Source organism: Chionomys nivalis, chromosome 18, assembly GCF_950005125.1.
Source record: "Chionomys nivalis chromosome 18, mChiNiv1.1, whole genome shotgun sequence".
In the NCBI taxonomy this organism is placed as follows: Eukaryota; Metazoa; Chordata; class Mammalia; order Rodentia; family Cricetidae; genus Chionomys; species Chionomys nivalis.
This window is the reverse complement of record NC_080103.1, coordinates 36284537-36308290: the sequence shown is the minus strand read 5'-3', so window position 1 is coordinate 36308290 and position 23754 is coordinate 36284537. Positions and strand designations below refer to the sequence as shown.

The 23754-nt window shown below is 34.9% G+C and overlaps 1 protein-coding gene across 2 annotated transcripts in view; it reads right to left on the bottom strand.

Moving 5' to 3' along the window:
* The window catches only part of Ndst4 (N-deacetylase and N-sulfotransferase 4), a 270123-nt gene that overhangs the window by 133733 nt on the left and 112636 nt on the right, over positions 1 to 23754 (bottom strand). For both annotated transcript variants that reach the window (XM_057793295.1, XM_057793296.1), the window contains exons 3-4: positions 13712 to 13799; positions 7011 to 7165 (exon numbers count right to left, since the gene is read on the bottom strand). In XM_057793295.1, the coding sequence (XP_057649278.1) occupies positions 7011 to 7165; positions 13712 to 13799 (243 nt within the window). The remainder of the gene's footprint in view (positions 1 to 7010; positions 7166 to 13711; positions 13800 to 23754) is intronic.

Here is a 23754-nt window from a genome sequence, read left to right as displayed (position 1 = left end):
GGTAGAGCTCAAAGTACCCCCTGTGGAAATCTATATTTGTGGAGAAAAAGGATATATAGTTCAAGTTCAAGGCAACTTTCAAACATGGTGAATTTTGTGGATGATTAAAGAAGAGATTGCTGTCATCTTTAGATTAGTAATAAGCTGGGCATGGATTAAAGAGCTGTTTACCAGGGACAACTAGGGAAGGACATTGAGAGAAGCATTCCAGGATCCCAGAGCTTCATAGACTGAAGTCAATCTGCAACCCATGGCAAGCAGAACCAGAAGATGTGTTAAATGGTCATTAATAGGGGCTCACAAGTAAATAACCACATGCTAATGGTTCAGGAGAAAAACACAGGAAAACTTGGCCTAAACCACTGTCTCCCCAAAGAGGTGCTTTCCAAGTTTAGTTTGTAATATAAAATTGTAATATATTCAATAAAAATAGAACAACAGTTTGATTCACAGAAAATGAAGTGATGAAAAGAAATTGCCTTCAAAGACATGTGACAAATTAGTAAAGATTTGAAATGTATTTAAAGAACTGAAGCACACCATAACAAAGTTTCTCCTCAAATAGGGAGTATTAATGTATTAAATATTATAGTAAAAAACTAAACTGAAATTTTGGAGTCAAAAAGTATCATTATTAAAATGACAAAACAGTTTGTTAGAAGTTTCAACAGGAAGTTTGAAATGACAGGAAACATATTAAATGGATTAGGAGAGATTAAAGACAGATATAACAATGGAGAATATAAATTCTAAAGAACATAGAAAGAAATGAAGAAAAACATCCAGAGAATATAAGATTTTGTGTTAATGGAACCAAGATATTTGAAATGGAAGTACCATAAAGATTGGAAGGAAAGAAAGGTAAATGATGGTTTTTATAGAAACAATATATGCCAAGTTTCAAGTTTGATAAAAATCATTGATGTTTATTCAAGAAGCTCAATGAATTCTAAAATAAATACAAAGAAATGACAAACACAGATATCAACAATTAAAGAAAAAGGAGACCATGACTTTGAGACATAATAGAAAGAGTTCATAGGACAATTTAGAGAGAGGACATGTAAGGGGGAATTGATGACATTTTATTTTAATCTCAGAAAACAAAACAAAATCAATGAGAATTCATAGTCACTAGGATGGTTGTATTTGAAAAGAAAGTAGTAAGTTCTGGAGAGAGTTTGGTTAAGTGGGATTCACCTCTTTTGCTGGTGAGAGTAAAAATAGTAACAGGACTTTGGGGACAGTGGGGAAATTACTAAAATACTAAACAGTTAGTATATGACTTAGGAGAATAACACAATTATTCTCTTGAGAAGTGCTGCAGAGAATCCATAGTGTATTTCTAGACTATCAATTGTGTGTGAATGTTCATAGTGGTATTGTAATAATAAGAAAAAGTAGAAATTCACTAGCATCTGATGGAGTAAATAACATATATAGCTGTACAATAGAATATCATTTGACAATAAAATGGAAGCTTTCTGGAAATCTTGAAACATTATGCTGGGTAATGAAAAAAAGAAAGATCTTAAACTATATGACTTCATTTATTCCGAATATTCAGAATAAAAAGCTTATAACAAGGTAAGTATTTTAATGATTAAGCTTGGGCAAGATGGAAGAGAAAAGTGGTTACTAGAAGAAATGAATTTTCTTTTATAGTTAATGATAAAATTAAGGTGAAGTTTAAGCAAAAGTAGCAAAACTTACTGACGATGACACTTTACATGTGCATGTGTGAACTGTATCATATGTTAATGTTGATATAAATTCCAAAAGTGATTCAGTGAAAGTAGGTAGTGCTATTGAGAACAAGATTCACAGGTTTCCAGGAGAGTCTTTGATACATGCAACTAATTATATGAGAGAAAGGAAAGCATGAAGTAAATCTAATAGCTTTGGCTTGGGAAGTTATGATTGTCCTTAAACTTTAGGAAAGAGATTTTGTCTATTTCATGTTCAAATATCTTTAAATCAATTAAAGATAACAGCTTTGAATAGGATGCCCTACATTACTTGGGGTTGCATGGGACAGACATTAAGCAGAGAGGTTTCAAACATTCTCTGTCTCTTGCTGTTCCAGTCCTTAATTTTCTGTCTACTGTGAGTAGCACGGAGCTAGTAACTGGGTCCTCTAGCTGAATTCATGATAAAAGTCACAGATATGGATTCTGCTTGAAGACTGCAAATCTCTTGTTTCCTGTCTCAGAGAGCTATACTGTCATGCTGTGAACTTTCTCCTGAAGCTGCTCATGTGATCAGAAAATCAAGGTAGAGCTAGGTAACACCTGGTGGGAAAAAGAAGCTCCCACCTTGTGAGGAACTGAACTTTGACAACAATTATTAGCTTAGCAGTGGTCTACCCTCCAAGTAAGCCTCAAGATCACCTGCCACTTCAACTGAACCCTTGACCGACATCTCATAAGAGAGTAGACCTGCAGCATAATATTAAGTTATAACCTTCAGAACTATACAGACTGCTGCAGTGCAAATGAAAAGTTTAGATCTTCACGTTGTGGGTAATTTACTTAGATATCTAGTGCACTCAATTATGAAGGAGTAGACATGAATATTTGTTCTAAATGGGTGTTTGTTCCACAGGATATCTCAGAAACTCGATTTATTATTAAAATCTTCACTTATTTATTGTGTTAAATATACAACATAAGATCTAACATTGACAGAATTTTAAGTGTGCAATGTATTAAAATTCATTGCTTAAAGGCACAGTTTTGCTTGGCACGGTAAGATGTATTCCTCTTGCTAGACTGAACTGTCATGCTCCTTTGTTAACAGCTTCCTGTTTTACCCTGGCCCCCAGCCATTAGCAAGAACCACCTCACTCTCCAGCTCTTTGAATTCAACCTTAATAGATGCTTGTGTGAGGGATCCATGTAGCATTTTCCTTTCTTTGATTGACCAATTTAGCCTAAGGTCCTCTCAGTCCATATTGTCACACGTCACCTAGTTTCTTCCTCTATACCTCAGTGCTTCAGGTTGTTTGATAACTGTCATTGTTGGACCTACGTCATTTGTGTGCTTGTGTGTGCAGTCTTCTCAATTTGAAAAGACTGACTTATTCATTATTCTCTAAGATGCATAAATTGATCCATTATGGAAACAATATTCTTATATTTTCTAAATTCCTTATTCTACACATATACTAGTTGCAATCAACATTTAAAAATTACAGTTATTTAATCACTGTGTGTGTGCGCTACTGTGTGTTCATTCATTTGCTACAACATACGTGGAGAGAATAGAGGTCAACCTGAGAAGACTGATTCTCCCCTTTAACATGTGTGGGCTCTGGACTGAGGTCCAGCACCAACTATCCAAGACTTGGTGACCAGCACCTTCACTCTCTAAGCATCTATAACATTTTTTTTTGACACATATATTTGTTGAATTGCATAAGGCCTAATGTTGTATCATCCAGTAAAGCTGTACCTCATACAGAATGCCAGGAAGCTCTGCTTTATTATACTGTGCCAATAATTTCACTCTCATTTCCTTGAAATATGAAAGCTACATAACTTATAGAGCATAAAGTGTGTTGTAGATTTTTTATTGTTGCTATTTGATAGCTCTTTGTGAGTTTGTATTGTGTGTGTGTGTTGGTGTATGCATATGTATGTTAATATGTGCCTGTCTATATTAATCTAGAGGCCAAGGATGATATTGTGTGCCCTCTTCCATTGTTGCTCATATTAGTTTTTGAGACAAGGTCTTCAACTGAACTTATAATTCACTGATGGTCTAGGCTGGCTTGCCAATGAGCACTAGTAATCCTCTTGTCTCTGCCTCCAAGCACATGGATTATAGATGAACATTAATGTCTTACTTTATACATAGGTCCTTGAGTTCCGATTTTAAGTCTTCATTTTTACACAAAAAAATACACTACCTGCTAAGCCATTCATTAGCCCCAGGTTTGTGTTTTAAAGAAAATAGCTTGCATGTCACAATTAATGAATATTGATCTAATTACGAAATACGTATATGTGTATTCATAAATATGCTTAACTTTTAAACAGTGGAACTTAAAACCATTAGCTTTAAGAATCGCCTCTTACTTAGTTAAAACAAGATACTTTATTATTTACTAAAATGTGAGGTAAATGCATCGTTGTTAAAAACGTTAGCAGTGAAGACAAAATGCTGTTGTTGTTTTTTTTTTCTCCCTTCAGGATATTTTCTCATCAGAAATAATCAGCAGACTGAAAAGCCCCACTGGCTTAGAAACTTTAATGAGTGTGCATGTTAAACCTAAAACAACAAAACTCTCTTCCCCCCGTAAGTCTATTGTGGAATAAAAATAAATAATTCAGGCTTATGCTATAGGCATTTTTTCCCTCTGTCATTGGAATGGAGATGCAGGTTAAATTAGAGGTGATTTTTGCTCACTTTTTCATTAGTTGCTTTCATATTTCCCAGTGTCTCTGGTTTTCTTCAGCCTCTGTTGTCATCTTTGAAAGTTTGCTTTTGTTTATTGACATGCACAAGCGATTGAGTGGCAGCAAAGATCTATGATTTATTGCAGAAAGGAACTTAAAAACATTTCTCTCCATTTTTCTTTCACACCATGTAAAGTACGTTGTCATTACCATATCTTGCTATCCTGATCAATTTACTAACATCTTCTATGCAAACATTTAACTACACACATGAAATGTATACAAATAGTAAGGATGTACCTTCATGTGTAACACGGTTAATTTTATTCATGGATTAAATGCACATGCCCCCTACACTCTAACCCCAGACAAACTGACTTATGTAAGCGTGCATAGCTTAAACAATGGCAAAGCTTTATATTAATAAATTTTTGTGCCAAATACTGAAAGGAAAAATAAACACTCATTTAATGTATTCTTCTCATGATCTTTAAACATGTTCTAAGAGGAAATGAACTATATCCAGAGAAATTTCAGAAAGTCCCATCGATAGTGCTGTTCTCATTGGGTTTTAAAGTCTATTTCTAAAAATATAAGTGTCAAAGTCTTACTACTCCACTTGAATACTTTTTGGAGATGTTATGAAAACAGCTGTGCTTTTGAAACTGACAACTTTCTATCACACAGTCCTACCCAAGAGTGATTAGCAATGTCAGAGTACATTTTTTTAAGGAAGAATTTAGTACATTTGGTATTTATGCATAAAAGTGATCATTTAGTTTTAAAATCTCTTTCCAAAATTGCTACTGTTGCAGCCAGCTGAGTATTTCAAGATGTTCAATCCAAATTTTGGGACTGATGTTTTCAGTTCTCACAAATTTTAGAGCTGGAATTGATTAGTGGCATTATCTGGTCCACTGCTTTTCTTTGGCAGATGAGTTGATGTAAATTAATTATCTAAAGAAAGTTTGTGGCATAGAGAATGAAAAACAGCCATTAGCATTCAAGGGAAGACAGTGAAGCATGAAGACATTAACTAAGTTGCCAACTTTATTAGAACTGGTTACAAGCAGTTAGGACTAATTTTTAGCCTGCCAGTATCTCACTGGTACTTTTGTCTGCCCTATACTATCTGCATAATGTTGATGTGTCTGATAGCATTCCTATTGTCACGCCATGTTAACAGGAAAGCAGGGATCTCAATAACATCGCTCAACCGTCTTGAGTTTTGTATAACTGAACTCAGGTAAAAGTAAAATGTTATTGCAATGTGTGTGTTTCAAAAACTTCATTTGGGTTGTAATATTGGACTTTGAAACACATAATAAGGTCTTTTTTAAACAAAATTTATTTATTGGTTTAAGCATAGCTTCTAGCGTCGCTGACTAAACAAATGCAATTGCTCTGAATGGCCTCTAAAAAGCTTTCAACAATTCATTATGAAGCAATTACATCCGAATCTTTCCCAGAGCTCTCAGAATGGCTTTAAAAGAGAAATTACTCAAACAGGTGAAATCAGCCATAATGAAATATAACCTACAAATATGGAGAGCCAGACTGTTGAGTGATAGTAGAGTTGGGCAGATTTAAGACAAGTGATAAACATGTTTGGTTTTCAAAGTAACCAAACCAGGAGTGTTTGTTTTTGAGTAAGGCCAATTTACTTATAATGCTTATAATCCAACTTATCATTACAGAACATTTTAGATTGTGCCTACAGGTTAAATATTTTATTAATCTACATTGAAAATATTTGCATATAGCTCTTTAAGGCAACATATGACTGCATATTTGTGTGCATTTAGACAGGAGATAATTGGGTAAACATTACATAGGGAAGGCTTATTGAGTGTTAAACTCTGATGGAAACTTACGTGTGCACCTGCACAGCAGAACTACATGGTAATTCTTCCTATTTGCCTCATTCTTTTGTGTGTGAGAGAAACCAGGACACAGAGGGCTTAAGTGATTGGTACTACATCAGGGAGCCATTCATGGAAGGAAAGAGTTCAATTAAGGCATTTTGGTGCCCTAATTCATCATCTCACTCATTTTTGTTTTCCACATTTATGAGTCAGGACCCTCTACATGTAGTTATGACTCTGTCCTTGAAGTTTAGAAAGAAAAATAAGGTGTTCTTTCAAAATAATAATAAAGAAGCAGGTATAAGTTCAGCGGAGTCCATTATTTTCATCTGAGAGCTATGCTTCCAAATATGACCTTTCAAACCTCAAGGTTGGTGCAATGACACAGATCCGAGGAGTTGTAGGTAGTCATGATGGGGTCCAGAACCAAGAACTCCAGCATTTGAGAGTATTCCAACACTAACCTGCCTCACTATGCATACATGAGAATGCTCACCCTGCTATTTTTCTAAAGACATGATTTCTGTCTTTTATTATAGTTTTGAAAGAACAAAAAACTCAAAGTAATACCTAAAAATGGGGCAGGTACTATTTTCCCTGAAGGCAAGATAGACACATATTAGCATTTGAGGTAGTAGGGTCTGTTTTCACAACTTTCCTGCTCAACTGAAAACAGCTGAGCACATGCAGAAATGTGACAATACAGAAGCTGTTGTTAGATCACAATCCAATCAAATATACTCACCAGGGCAAATTCTTTGTTGAGAATCATCTGCTCCACTAAAGAGGACTCGTTGTGGAAGAGGTGGGGCTGCATGTGACTCCACATGTGAGGAAACCACCAGAACTCATCCACAGACCCCAGCAGGAGGTCATCCCCTTCATCTTCCTCCTCGGTCCCTATAAAACATGAGGTGATAATGGCTTCAATGATGACCTTGTTTTTGTAAGATTTCTTTAATTCTTCATGCTATCTCTAACAGAAAAAGAGTAAGTTGAGTCTAAGTTACATCAGAGACAATGGTCATGAGTACGGTGTGATGGGTACTACAGGTCAAACAGACAGTTTAAGACTACTCACTACTGGTGGGGTTTAGAATTGCGAGCATATGCTGGTAATAAACAATAAAGGTATATAAATATAACTATATTCTCAATGATTTCTTAGTGTATATGGAGAATTTGATTAGAGGGTATTACTTTTTTCTCAAACATTTTGCATGTGTGTATAAAATTGAGTTGATAATTTATTAAATTTTTTAAATTTCTTCTGATTATAAAAATATCAAAAAATTATTGAAGGAATGTGGAAAATGCAAGTAACCTATAAAGGTAAAATAAAATAAAATAGAGATAGAACAAATACAAAGTCAACCTTTAAAATGAACCAGTTGGCACTACTTTTGGATTCTTCTTTAAATTATTTTGGTGTTTACTTTAAAACTGAACAATTGTTCTGTAAGCACTTTTGCTTCTTTATATTTCAAGTTAATGCTGCACATATAAAATTCCAATTTAATATGTTTTATAATAAATTTTATATAGACTCTAATAATTTCATAAAATTTTGACAATGAATCTTAAAATTATTACTAAAGAAAGAGAAATCTTACTTGAGAATTAATTGGAAATAAGTATATCTTTCTCATTATAGAAACAGTTTTCAGCTCAATGCCCATGAGGAGCACTGCGAAACTACATCTGAAAACAAAACAGAAAAAAATATTTCTGTTCATCTTATTATAGCTATCCAGAAATACTTTTGCTGCATGGAGCTATATGCATTTTATATCATTTAATAATATGTAGACAAATTTTAAATATGTTCTAAATTTAGTCATACAGCATTTTTATATATTGTCAAAATACTAAATTATGTAAGTAATCTAAAAATGTTCTGGCTTTTAGTGTGCATTTGTTCAGTTTATTCTTTCACAATATACTTAATAGGCGGGTGTTCAAATGTCTGTTTTTTATTCAATTAAGGAACAGTGTATCAATGTTATTTTAGACATTTCTTAAAATGTTGTTTGCATGTTCTATGAAAAAGATTTCCTCAGTAGGAAAGAAATAGTATTAAGTGGGTTATGGAACTGAGTACCTTGTTTCCTATGAAATTAACTATTTGATTTTGGAGAGTTGTAATTCCGAGTCCCATTTTCCTGGTTTAAACCAAAGATGCAAATGCTTTTGTCATAAGGTGTTGGTAAAGGGTCAATGCGATCAGTTTACAGAAGCACTTCATGTTGTGATGTCCATACAGAAGAGACAGACTACCAGCATCTTCTGAAAATCAAGCCAGCTGATATTGAACTGCTTGGCTTTTAATTGACACATTTTTCCACATTCTTAAAGGTTGAGCCTGCGTAGATCATCCCTTTTAAAGCCAAGCATTAGATCTATTAAGCAGAACTTGGGCATGCTACTTTCCAAGAACACTGAATACTAAAACAACTTAATTCAGCCTTCCTATAAATAGTCAGCGACCTTAGCAGCCTCATATCAAAAAGAGTTAAAAAAAGTCTCGAAGTTCAGATAACATTTATTATTTCCTTAAGTTGTCTAAAACTGCTGGCATCAGACTCTCAATTCATTGACTTACATTAGTATATTAAGACCATCAAGAGTTGAAATCCAAGCTAAGAATCATTTACCATTTCCACTAGTGAAATGCTTATGCTACGGGTGTTTCTTATCTTTGCAATTAAACCGACTGAGATATGCATTAGAAGGAGTCACTTATGTAACAAGCAATCAAAGAATTGATGATTGCCCCCCCCCCCCAATAAAACCAGACTGTTCTTCTCTGAGTATAAAGTGTTTAGGAAATATTTTCTTTTCCTTTCAGCTCTATTGATCATTCTTGTATGTGGCAGGAGGCAATGATGTCTTCCTTGACCAGGAACAAGGTCAATTGCTCATTCTGAGGAATACTGATATAAACAGTTGGATGGCTGATTGTAAAATATCAGCAATTTTATATCAGAGATTATGCTAATTGACAAGCTCTCTAGGCAATGTTGAAAGTGACAGATTTAAGCTTCTTGCTTTTAAAATATCATAGATTAATTTCTGCCAACCTTTCTCATTTTATGCTGGTCATATAATTCGAACCACATGAGGCTGACCCTTAACACTCTAAATAGATTTATGAAAAATATAATAGCAAGTCATGCTGGGAGGACACAGCAGAATTTGGAGTGATTTCCATTTTATGTTAAAATGCTATATTTTGCCAGTCAAAGCACATACTTCTTCAATACTCGTGTATGCTAAGCTATAGACTAAAATGTTATTTGTAGCTCATAATGACCACATAGATACCAGTTAAAGATATTAAATTAGTTACATTCCAGTTAATTCTTTTACTTCTAAACTAAGCCAAAATTATGTATAAAGAATCATTAATATTAAGTAAGTTTTGTTCTTTTTAAAATGATTTTTTAAAAAAAATCTCTATTTCCTAGAGCACATGTTTTACATCAGGATAAAATACACAAAAGGTTAAGCTTCTTGTCACCAATTTTACTAGATTATTACTTTGAGATAATATCATGCTTCTGAAAGCTCTTTAAATCTGTCAAAATAAGGTTTTTGATTTTGTCTTTTCATTGCTAAGGAATGAACTCTGAACACAAGGCGAATGTTCTACTACTAATCTACAGTCAAGGCCAAAAATCAATAGTGCTTTTCAGCAAAATTTGGACTATAGATTAACAGATGCAAAGGTAAAGTTGTAAGAGGAAAGTAAAAGTCAAACCATTCCATTGGCTGCTTTATCTCTTTTGCACAAAAATATGCTCATTACACATGAACTATTCTAATTTCTAAATATAAAGAAATATTTTTTAATTTTGTTTTCATTCAATACCTGGCATGAATTCCTATTGGTAAATATATAGCTGAATGAACAACAGCAACAAGAGAAATAAAAAGAAAAAGGAAAATGACTGCTATGAGGTATGGTGGAGGAGAAAGTTTATTATAGATATGCGGAAAAGTATAGTCAGAAGAAGGCACATCAGAGTGGGCATGACTAGACTGAACCATATGAGGAAAGGGGATTTGGGAATGGAGGAGAGAGCAGGCGAAGCAGGGGCAGTAGCCAGGAGCTCCAAAGGTACAAAGAAGGCAGGCAACCAAAGTGGTTGGATTTTGCAGGGAATAGCCTAGCTCTCTGGGCTGGAGAGTTCAGGGTAGAGGCCTGGTTATGTTGGCCAGGAGGACTGTGTAGAGGTAGGGACTGATGGATGCAGGTAGAACCTGGATGACAGGTCTGTTAAATAGGCACCTCAGTCATTTGTCCCAGGGTTGAAATCAAACATAAATCACCTATATTAGCCACCTATATGATTCTTGCTAGCAAATAAGTGTATATTAAAAGGTACCTACTATCCTCAAATTCGAAAACAGATTTAAATTAGCATTTCAGGGACCTTTATTCTCATACATAATTACTAATAATGAGCAATTATTATCATATAATTTCACATATGGGAGGTAATATAATCACCATTTATAAATGTGGAAACTAAGACACAAATGTTTATATAGTTGATAAAATGTCAAAGATTTATTTCAACAGAACCCATTGGTCTCTAACGTCTGGTATTTAAAACCACAATGTACAAAGAAGAGTGAAGAAAATCACAAAACTAGGATAGCAGTTTCCCTCTTTTCCTCTTTGACCTTAACACATTTTTAATTAAGTTAATTCGTAGAGACTAAAAGTGATAACCTGGGAAAACAATTTTAACTAATTTCCAAACATTATTCATGACAATTACTGATTTGACTATGACTAATTGATTATTAAATTATAATAACAGGAATAATTCTCACTAGAAATCATGTCCAGTGAAAAATCAAGAGTACAGCATTCCCAGCAGGTGGCCTCAGCTGTGGGGTTTTTATTCCATGGAGTTTTCACGATCCATTTTCAATCAAGATGTAAGCACTTTCAGACTAAAAAAAATTATTCTAAATTCCATACTTTTATTATTATTTTTTTCTTTTTAATCAGCACTCTGTGCTCCTCTTTCAATCTGCCATCTGTGGATGAATGACTCTTTGGGGAGAGATTTAGTAATATGTCATTTTGGGGTGAGATTGGCTTTAACATGAAGGTCAGAGAGGTGGATAGGAAAGAGCACATGACACATACAAACAAATGAGGCGGCTAACCCATGAAGCAGGAGTCACCACAACACGAGAAACATGAGATTAAATGTCTTCAGAATAATGGGACTTATCAATCAGCATACTTACTTACTGGGAAATCAGACCATCCTAGGAGAAAACAGTCACACATCACAGCCACAAGCACACAGAAGCAATGGACTTCCTTGGCTTTCGACCTGTTTTTCTATAATGTTAAATCTCCAGATAGAATTGTGACTAGACAGAGATGAGGTATGCCTTTATGATAGAGGGTATCTCAGCATTTAGCACTTGAGGAAATGTCTGAAGCCTAAATAGATTGATATGAACTCAACAGAATACGATTGTGCACTTGAAAAATCATTTTCTATACTCCTTTAGACAACACAACAGAGCAGTTAAATAGAAGTTATATATTTATGTGAAGAAAATTAAATTCTTAGGATTTATGTGTTTATATGTACATATGTCTTCTTTGCTAAGTGAGCTATTACCATTGCATCATATTATGGAACACTTCTTCCATCTTCTCTCTCTCTCTCTCTCTCTCTCTCTCTCTCTCTGTTTTTACTAGGCTAGTTCCAATTTCAGAGTCAATGAAGTCTGCTTCAAAGATATAATTAAGATGTGTCTTAGGGGTGAATAGTAGTAACTATTTTTAAAATATTAACAAAACTAAAAACCTGTCTTGTGTATTTCCTAATGGATGTGTACTGTATACAAGCCTAGGATAATAACAAAGAAATAGGAAATACCATAACTTCTATCAACAATGACTCTGAGTTTGTCTGGCAGGTTTAATATGTCTAAGAAGGAAATAAACACTGAGGTGGCTATCTAGATAGCCAAGAGAATGGATTTGCTTCACTGTGAGGGTGTTTAAGGCAAAACTGTACTGTTTGTGTATGAACCTCAAGTAATCTCATAGCTTTATTCCCCTGCATGAGCAGACACGGCTTTTACGGTTATCTGCTTTATAACTTCATAGTCAGAGCGTCTTAGGGCTGAACTCATTTCTTAAGGAGGCTTTTGAAGGAGATTTACAAAATCATGACGATTTTCAAAATTGTACGGTAGAATTGCCTTGCTTGTGCAGAGATGATGACCCAATCTCTCTTCAAATGGCCTTTAAGATATACAATCATTTGATTTACCAACTAGCTAAGAACTAACTTCCCTTCTTTAGGCAAATTTAAATATTTCCAAGGAGAAAAACACGAACAGACATCAGGAAAATACCAGCAAGGCATTTCTCCTTCACTGTCTTAATGAACCATGCCGAACTCTGCATTAGACAGTCTCCTTGAGTAAATGTGGTGCACATAGGATGATTGCAGGCTGCCTTCACACTGTATATTGTATGAGTCACTAAGCTGCATAAGTGATGACTATGATATGCTTCCCACAATTGAACACCTTAAACAAAGCATTTGGCTCACAGTCGAAATGCACACATAGATAGAGATCTTGACTGTGCTCTTTACAGAGGCTGCAATACATACTTTACTACTGTTTCTCCATGAGTGTAAGACAAAACATTTTATAAACATAGTACCTGCATACCTTAATGTAATATAATGCAATACTAATATTCTTAAGATGAAAGTCAAAATCTGAATGTGCAAAGAAGTAAGACACAGGATCAGATAAAGTACATAAATACCAGGCATGTTTTGAGAGTCTGCTGAGGGTCTGGGAATAAACGGAAAGATAAGTGGACAGAGGTGGTGAAAATGCATGACTGATTGCAAGGATTTTTAATAGCTATCATCTGTATTAAGCAAAAATAATTTTAGATAAAATTATCAACAGGAAGGTAAATTAATAAGATGATGACCTTTAGGGTCTACTGCATTTCTTTAAGTCTATAGAATACATATCCCATTAAAATAATGTATGCCAAAGTATCTATCAACTCCAGCATTTGATGGTTAAAAACGCTGTCCAATTCTGTTTATAATGTCGTTGTTGTCATCATTGATTCTTTATTGTACTTTCGCTTATGTGACACAGACAAAGGGATGCATAATTACGTTTGCCATAATGACAATGGTTCCTTTTACAGAGTCCTTATGTCAATGCTATTTCTCTTTTGCCTTTTATTTTACAAGTTTTTCCCAAGTAAACAAACTCTCTAATGTTTGGATCTAGCTACTCTTACAATAAACCCAAGTTTCCCACCCCCCATAATCAATATAGACACCCCATGTCTACTTCTTATAGAACATTTAAAAGTCTATATCCTGTTTATATGTAACTGCCTGAGAACACAAAGCTACTTCTTACCTGTGTGGTAAAACTTCCCTGAAAATCCAAGGTTGAAGGTAAAATTTGCAACCTGAGTGCGCAGTAAATTTTGAGTCTCTAGTAATGCCTGAAATAAATAAGAAATTAACATAATTTTAGAAAAATAAATATGAAGCCTTGGGATGCCTCTTTCACAAATGTGTGTGCATGAGAGAAACAAGAGCTTTGCTGAGCTCTGGTGTCTGATGGGCATCGATTGTGTATTCATATCGCAGCTATTGTAATTATTACGGATGTTATTCTATTGAAGGTCACAGAACTGTGAAACAGTTAAATCCTGAACACATTATGCATCACTGAGAGCCAATTCTCCAACTGCACAGCCTTGAAATCATTTTTCATTTTGTATGAGACATTTCTTGAATTTCAGATTATTACATTTCCTTTCCATGGGGGAAATTTTTAGAATTGTTGTTGTAGACAAGACCTCTGTATGTTACTAAGGAACAGGGCAGAACTTTTATTTGCACTACGTTTCATTATGTGACCATGTTACTTTTACCGCTCCCATGATTTTTAAGGTATTATTACTGAAGTGAAAGCTTGAGCTTTTTCTTCATAAACTAATAAGCAATATACATTTATAAGGCGTTGCTTGTAATTCTGAAAAGAAAAAAAACATAAGGGAATGAATATGCTATATGCTGTCAATTCCATGAAGAAATATTCTCAATTCTCCCAACATAGCAAACACTTCCTTAATCCTTAGATTTTGAATTACACTTATAACTTCCCACTTGTAGGAGGATAAAAACACATTGGTAATAACTAGCCAGAACTGCTCATTTTATCAATACTCCCATCTTAACAGCATATTTAGGAACTTTCTCATGTTCTTTTCTTTCCTTATTGGCATGATTACTGATTTATTAATTGAGAACTTGTATCCTATTTTCCAATAGATGTACAAGAGAACTTTATTCTGTTAGAAAATTGGCACTATTAATTCCAATACTTTTTGACTACTGGATCCAACTATTAGGGTGAAAAAAGAGCCGTAGTTTAGATTGTTTACATTCATCATGATGAATAAGATTAGGTTTTAATCATTTCTTTGGTATGTACTATTCTTTGTAAGTTGTTTGATTTTAATCTAAGAGGAGGGAAGAAAGATGAATGAAAAGAAGGACATGGGAAGGAGAGAAGGAGAAGGGAGGGAGGAGGGAACAATGGCCAATGAATAATAATAAAATAACACAGTCAGTGGTTATCCAGGACTATAATTATGATGGAAACAATCATGAAAATCTTATTTAAGGTTTACCCAAACAAACAAACAAACAAAAAACAAAACAAAAACAAAAAAAATCACCTCTGGAAAACTAAACTCATTAGTTTTAGTTAATTCTAATTCTAGCAAGTCTTAAACATTCTTTACTTTTGTTTTGTTTTCAATACATCCTGACTGCAGTTCCACCTCCCTCCACTCCTACCAGCTTCCCTAGCCCCAGATCCTCGCCTCCTACTTTTCCCTTCAGAAAAAAACCAGTCTTCCCAGAGTATCAGCCAAACGTGGCATAACAAGATGCAATAAGACTTAAGGAAACACTAAAGAGACGATGTTGTCCCTCAACTTGAGGACTACTCTACAAGAGGGAGCTCATGCCTGACACTGCTTTGATGGCCAGAAACTGGAGACTGGATAGCCCAGAGACCTAGGGTAGAACCAAACATGAATGGTCATTTTCAAATGTCAAAGAAATGGTTCCCAATGATATTCTGCTATTCGCATAGATTGGTCCCTTTTCTGGTCATCATCAATGACACTTCCTCCTACAGTGTTACAGCATACAAGAGTAGATCCTACAGTATTACAGCATATGGGAGTAGATGCAGAAACCCACAGCCAGACATTGTGGAGAAGAGGGAGAGAGAGAGAGAGAGAGAGAGAGAGAGAGAGAGAGAGAGAGAGAATGAATATTGGAGCTATCCATTGGGTCCCTTCACCCAGAGATTGTGGAAACCCTGAGGAAGAAGGAAAAAAGGTAGAAGTCAGAGGGTTGGAGACAGCAGGAGAACATGGCCCACAGAATCAACTAGGCAGTGCTTACATGGGGTCACAGAGACTCCAGAATGCACTGGGCCTACATGAATCTATAGAAGGTCTTCGGTGTATATGTTATGGCTGCTATCTTTTTCTTGTGGAACTCCTAAATGTGGGAGCAGGTGTATCCCTGACTCTTTCATCTGCACTTGAAACTCTTATCCTCCTATTGGGATGCTGTCCAGTCTTGATATAAGGGCTATGTTCTTATTTTGTCTTGTTGGGCAGTCATCTTTGGAGGCCTGCTCTTTTCTGTAATGGAAATGGAGAGGGAGTCAGGGTTGGGAGGAGCTAGAGGAAGTGAAGTGAGGGAAACAATACTCTATTTTCAATAAAAAAAAAAAAAGGTGTTGCCAAAATACACGGAATTTGTTGAGGTTATTGTTGAATGCTATGGAACAAAGCCTTTAAAAATGTGCATTCTTTTTCTTAGTTAGTCTCTTTTCTGTTCCCAGACCCTATGATACAGTATTTTGAAATACACATTGGTTTTTTTTATTTCCTCTTTTCCTCTCTGATCCTATCTACTCATTGTTTTTTCCTCTGAGTTCCTAAAGTCATTGATATTTCTATCTGCATCACTTTATCCCAATAAGGGCTTACTATTGTATAGTGATCTTTTATTTCTGTTCAAATAAATAAAGCTTGCTTGAAGATAAGAATAAAGAACTTAGACACAAGAGGCCAGGGAGTGTTGGCACACACCTTTAATTCCAGGACTTACATCCACCCTGGGCTACACAAGATTGAGTCTGTCTAAAAAGATAAATAGAATTCACACAAACATGCTCTGAGCACTCAGGAGTCACATGCCTTTAATCCCATCTCTAGGGAAGTGGAGAAAGGAGTGATAAGGCTGGGGGGGGGGTTTGTAAGGCAGGAGGAGACAAGAACTCATTGCAGTCTGACAGGCTTGGTGGAAAGCATTGCTGTCATCAGTGATGTTGAGGACAGGATTGACCCTTTGTCTGAGCCTTGGTAGAGGTAAGACCTCTCTAGTGGTTTGGCTGCTTTGATTTTCTGATATTCAGTTTGAACTCAATATCTGTCTTTGGGTTTTTATTAAGCATGCTACACTTTTGTATCGAGAATAATAAACACGAACCATGTAGCTTTAGGCCTTACTGCTGACAGAGATGAGGGTGGAGAAAGAAGGAGGGGGGAGGGTAAGAGAGGGGCTTGGGAAAGAGAGGAAGGAGGAGGAGGCAGATAAAGAGGAAATAATATAAATTAGATAGTCACATGTGTGCAACTATTCCTCTTCATAGAAGTCTAGGTGGTGCTTTGTCGGGAGTTTTGTAGTATATTTCCCTACACATCTACTCATTATGTGCTTTTGAGAGGAAAACTCTAAAAAGGAAACAGGAATCTACCAAAGTCAACCTTACTTTGCAAGTTCCCAATACATTTCTTTTGGGTTTTGTAAGGACTGTAGAAACAATAGTGTTTCCACTATTCATTTATGTTCCTCTATTTCCTACTCTCTACAGTCATGCTGGGCTTCCTGCACAGAAAGAGCATTGGACACTTGACTAAAGAAAGGTATTCTATTAATGGTTCAAGTTTTATCAGCCATTTTCATTCTTTATTTTTCCTACATCTATAAAATGGAATAAGGAACACTTATGTACTAAAATTATTTTAAGATTACATCATAGGGGACATGAAAAAGATTGATTCACAAGATGGCTTGAATAGTGTTCGTTCAATACGCAAATTCAATAAATTCTGGAGATGTCAGTCTTTCCTATCAGTCATAAATCTCTGGGATCTTTAAATATCAAGTTAGGTTATATGCGTCTCTCCATTCCCTACTTCACCAGGTGGTCCTTAACCAGAACCAACACTGAAGCACCCTCTATGTGTCTCTATCTCTATCTCACTCTTCATTCTACTTGGAAAACTACACTTATTCCCAATCTCCATTCGAAACTCCAACCCATTCATTAAATCTTTATCCAAAAGTCTTCTTTCTTCAAGAAGCAAACTTAAATACCTCAAAAACTTTTCCTTTCTTCATCTTTTAGATAGTGTTTCTAAATTATTTTCTTAAAATTTGCCTAATTTTCCATTTCATTATATGTACTTTCCATCTTATTTTCTTCTCTAGTCAATAAAAGTGTTCAGGTTGATCAAATCTTAGTCATTTTTTGCATATCCTTTGTTGGAAAATGCAATTTTGTGCATGTGAATTATATTATAGCCAGATAAAACACGTTAATGCATGACAATAATAGGATTAATTTCATTTATCTCATTTGTAACATTTTTCAATGCTAAAATGATAAATATAGATCAGCCAAAAGTTGTATCGGAACAGTATAGACAAAAACTTACATTTTACCAACCTATTGTTTAATATTGAAACTGCATAGCAATGTGTTTCAGTTTGAGTAAGGGAGCAACAGAGACCAAGGTACATAAGCGCTGATGTGCTTGCACTAATTAAATCTCTAAAATCACGCAGACATATTCATTGACGAGGGAAGTAAAACTACCCAAGCATGGCCTCCTAGTGCATGTCATGCCAAATGTGGGAGTCAAATGACAAACATAATGAGAATAAAGCAAATTGGATCATAAAGAAGTTCCCAGATGCCCAAAATATCTTGAATTATGCTAAGAAAATACTCTTTAGTTTGCATAACTCAAAGAAGTAAATTTCTGTGTTTTTCAGTGACCAAAATAAAACAATGAATATATTTTAAAAATCGATTAAAATTTAAACATAGCTGTCTAAAATAAGTTTGAAAACAAAAGTGCTAAGCCTTCAAAATTACAGAGGAGTTGAAAAAAAAAGAGTATTTGAAAATAGAAAAAAAATCTAAAATACTAGAAGCAAGATCAGCATTTAATTAATATGTCATAGATATCTATATATATTCTTTATTCTATTTATAAGCAATTAAGATTGTTTTATTCATTTCTTATTCTGTCAGGACACTTTTGGCAGTTTCCTTCCTTCCTTCCTTCCTTCCTTCCTTCCTTCCTTCCTTCCTTCCTTCCTTCCTTCCTTCCTTCCTTCCTTCCTTCCCTCCCTCCCTCCCTCCCTCCCTCCTTCCTTCCTTCCTTCTTTCCTTCCTTCTTTTTCCCTCCCTCCTTCCCTCCCTGCTTCCCTCCCTTTCTCCTTCCCTTCTCCTTTCCTTCCTCTTTTTCTGAAATTGTAATATAATTACAACTTTATCCCATTCTATTCCTCCCTTCTCCCTTTGAACCCTCCCGTATTTCCCTCTTTTTTGCTTCCTTTTATTGAAAGCATGATTTTTTTCATACAATATATTTCAATTATGGTTTTTCATCTCCAACTCTGAGATTCTCCAGTGAGACTCCATCAGAAAAAAAACCTGATTTTTCATTTGCCAGTGATTATCAATTAGACATAGTTTCTAGGGGCTTGAATGGATAGGGGCTTGTGTCCACTTTTCCTCTTAGTGCTGGGGTCCCATCTGGATCATACACATGTAGGCTTTATGCTTACTGCCACAGTCTCTGTGAGATCATAAGTGCCTCCAGTTTGGTTGTATCTAAAATGCCTTACATCCTTAGTATTCTCAATCTACTCTGGCTCTTATAATATTTCTGTCTTACCTTCCATAAGGTTCCCTGAGGCTTGAGGGGATTTTATAGATATACCATATTTAGCACTGGAGAGATGACTCAGCCACTAAAGGCTGGTCTTACAACCAAAAATATAAAAAATATCCCATTTATGACTTAGAGTTCTGAGGCCTTTCACTCTTTGTACATTACATTTTCCAGCTGAGAAGTTTCTGCATTTGTTCCCATCTATTGCAGAAAGAGGCTTCTCTGGTAATGTCCAAGCAAACACTGATTTATGAGTACAGCTAAAATGTCATTAGGATTTATTGTATGGCCATGTTCCTTTAGTAGAACACTAGTATTTGGCCTCGAGATCCTTGGGCAATCTGGTCACTGGTTCTATATCACATGAGCATTTTCAAGAGTCAGTTCCATCTCAGAGAGTGTCCCTAATTCAAATCAGATTGGCTGCTTACCCCCCAGATCTTTGTGTCACTATCACACAAGTGTATTTGGAAGGCAGGTCGTCATTGTAGATCTTCTAGTGTTGTATTGAATAGATACGGAAAGAGTGGACAACCCTTGTTGTTTCTGACTTTAGTGAAAACAATTTGAGTGTGTCTATATTTAGAGTGATGTTGGTTGTGGGCTTGCTGCAAATTGGTTCCATTATTTTAAGATACTCCCTTATATTTGCTAAGCTATCTAGAACATTTTCATGAAATGCTGTTAAATTTTTCATAGGCATATTTTTGCATCTAATGAAATGAACCTTTTTCTAGTTTTAGTTTGTAGATTGCATTTGCCAAGTTATATAAGTTAACCATCCCTACATCTTTGGCATAAAGCCTACTCGGTCATGCTGGATGAAGTTTTTGATGTGTTCTTATATTCAATTTGCAAGCATTTTATTGAGAATTTTGCATTAATGTTAAAAAGGAAAATTTATTTATAATTCTCCTTCTTTACTGGGTCTTTATATCCCTTGGGTATCATGGAACTGTGTTCTTGTAAAAAAGAATTGGTCAATCTTCCTGTTGTTTATCTTTTGTATAATAATTTGAGGAGTCTTGGCATTAATTCTGCTTTGAAAATCTAGTAGAATTCTGCATTACATCTGTTTGAATCTCGCCCTTTTATGGTTTGTATACTTTGAATTATTTCTTCTATTTTAGTTTTGGTTATGGGTCTACTTAAGTTTCTTATTTTTATTGATAGTAGGTGGTAGGTATATATGAAGAGAATTATCCACTTTTTTTAGATTTTCTAATTTGGTGGAATACAAGTTTTTAGAGTATGTTTTTATGATACTCTGAATTCCCTTTGTGTCTGTTGTTATGTCCCTTTTATCTTTAATTTGATCTTCTTACTATTTTTTTTAGTTAATTTGGCTAATGTTTTGTCAACTTTATTGTTCTTTCTTAAAGAAAAAACTGTCTTATTGCTATTTTATATCATCTTTCTTTGTTTCTATTTCATTGATTTCAGTCCTGAGTTTGATTATTGCTTACTGCTTATACTTTTTGTATTTATTGTTTTTACTATTCCCCACTAGAACTTTCAGGTGTGATATTAGGTTACTAATATCAAATCTCTCCAATTATTTTTTTTCTCCAATTATTTTTATGTGGACAATCAGTGCTATGAATTGCCTCTTTGAATCACCTTCATCGTGTCCCAAACGTTTTTGGTAGCTGTGTTTTCATTTTCATTCAATTCTAAAAATGTTTTTAATTTCATTTTTAACTTTTATCATAACCCACTTTTCTTTTTGTGGAAGGTTGTATTCTGTTTTTTGAACCATTCTGTTAGTCTGTGTCTCTTTATTGGAGAATTGAGAACACTGATATTGAAACTTGTCAATAAGTAATGTTTGTTGATCCTTGTTATTGTGTTGTTGAGGTATAGGCTCCTTCAACCTATTCTTTTGATTTGCTTATCTGGGGTTACTTATTTCTTGCTGGATGAGATTAACCTCTTCAGCTTGATGCTTTCCTAGTACCTAAGTACCTAAATTTGGTTTTATTGTTGAATATTTCTCTTTCTTCATCTATTGAAATTGAAAACTTTTCTGATTCTGAGCTTGTAGAACATTCATTCAGGCCCTTCTGACTTTTAGAGTCTCCAATGAAAAACCAAGTGTTAGTCTAATATAACTGCCTTCATATTTTATTTGGTCATTTTTTTATCATTTAATAATTTTTTGGTATAAGACATTTAGTGTCTTGACTGTTATATGTTGTGGGGAATTGTTTTTCTTTGATCTGAGCTTCTTTTCCTTACTCTATTTCTATTAGTGGAACTCATATTTTCCTAGTATCCTAGATCTTTTGGATGTTTTGTGCCTTGCTTCTTTAAGATTTAATAGTTTCTTTGACCAAAGTTTCAATTTCTTCTATCTTGTTTTCATTGCCTCATGTCTTGTACTCTCTTGGTAAGATACCTCTAAGATATCTGCTTGAATTCCTAAGTATTTCCTCTCCAATTTTGTCTTAGTTTTGGGTTTTCTTTTTTATTCCATTACCCCTTTCATGTCTTGAACATTGTTCATCTCATTGTACTCTTTATTTGACTATTTGTAGATTTCATCAATGGATTTATTTCTATCTTCTCAAAGGTCTCTGATCATATTCCTAATAACTATTTTGAGTCCTTGTGTTCTGCTTCCGCTATATTGCATATCCCAAGGCGTACTCTACTATAGTAGAGTTGTTAAGTCTTTAGCGGAAACATATTGTTTGACTGTTATTAACTTGTTTTTATGCTGCTGTCTAGGCATCTGGTTTGAGATGGTTATAGATTTGGTGCTGATATCTGGTCTTGTGTTTATTAGGTAGGTATTTCATTCGTTGGTTTCTGTTGCTCTCTCTTGTCCTTAGGAGTGTGGAGGCTGTGATTGGCCTGGTAAAGAATGATTCTGAGATACTTTCAAGTGTGGCTACTGTAGGTTCTGCATAGAATTTATTCCTAGGTATTGAGAGCTGACACTAAAATGGGGGTTTGGCTAGGAGATGGGGGAAGCTAAGAAAGTTTGAAAGGAAGAAAAAAATCTGAATATGCAACTAGGATCAACATGTACCCCTGGGGATGGAAGCAGAGAGGAAGGAGGGCCACAGCAATTTTCATGCTGCAATGGTGGGAGCAAGACTGGGGAACTTGAATTGAAGAGGAGGAAGGGAAGTTAAGATTGCCAACGTTTTCCTGGCCCTTGTGGTGAGTGGGTTCCCAGGGAGTGTCTGAGGGAGTTGGTGACTGATCCAAAGGGCCATATGCCCCTTCCTGCTATTCAAGGTATTTTTTTGTTTTTGTTGTTCATTAATTATCATATTACACACACACACACACACACACAGTCCCAGATGTAACTTGTTCCATTTGTATAAGGTTACTTGCATGCATGTCTTCAAGCCTGGCCATTTGTTAAAATTAACCAATTGTTGTGCTTTTCCCTGAGGTGCTTTTTTTTTCCTCTCCTATTTTTAGCATTCCTTAGTTGCCTGTAGTTTTTTATGTAGGGTTGAAGCTTCATGAGAATTTTCCTATTTACTTTGGAATATTTATTTAACTCATATCCTTTCTGCCCTATATTCTCAGGTTCTGGGATTGTAGGCTTAGGCTACCCTAATCAACTTAACTGTTCATCATTCAAAATAAAATTATATGAAGTGATAGTATTTACCGTTATGTTTCATATAATTTTTGTTATAATCAATATCTTAATAAAAAGTCTATCTCTTACCTTAAAATTAGATCATGCTTTTGGAATTCTCCATCCAAATTAGTTATACGGATATTTTCCTCATAGAGAAATTGCTTTGTGAAAGATTGGTTCATTCAGAACAAGAGGGATAAAACTGAGCACACTTGTCTTAGCACTCAGTATAACCTTCAAAACCTGAGATCACATAGAAGTGATTGTGTGGCCACAAGATTTGTAAACAGTCAATTGCATATGCATTTGGTCCAAAGACTAGAACCACAAGTGATGAGTAATAAGATAGCCTTATAAAGAGGAATAAAGATTTTGAAGTTTGATTTTGAATTACCCTGATTCTCTTTATGTCCCTTTCTCCCTTAAAAGCATCTCCATTTTCTTTTTATGGCTGATTTTGTTTTTAAATAATCACTTACTGCTTATCAAAGAGGAAACCTGATGAGTTTATAACTCTATCAAAGTTAACTGTAGTAAATAACCACATCATATATCTTAAATAATATACTATTGGACAATTTAGCTTGGTGTAATAGATGAATTAATTTATGTGAAATAAGTAAACATCTCTGCTGATAGTAGTAGCCAAAATGGGGGGAGGGGCTCTTGTAGGAGTATCATTCAAATTGTTTGGCTCCTTTGACTACTATTAAGCTTAAACTAAACAAAAACATCTGAGGCAAATATCTACTTACACTTTGATCTTCCAATTTTTCTCTTAAGTCT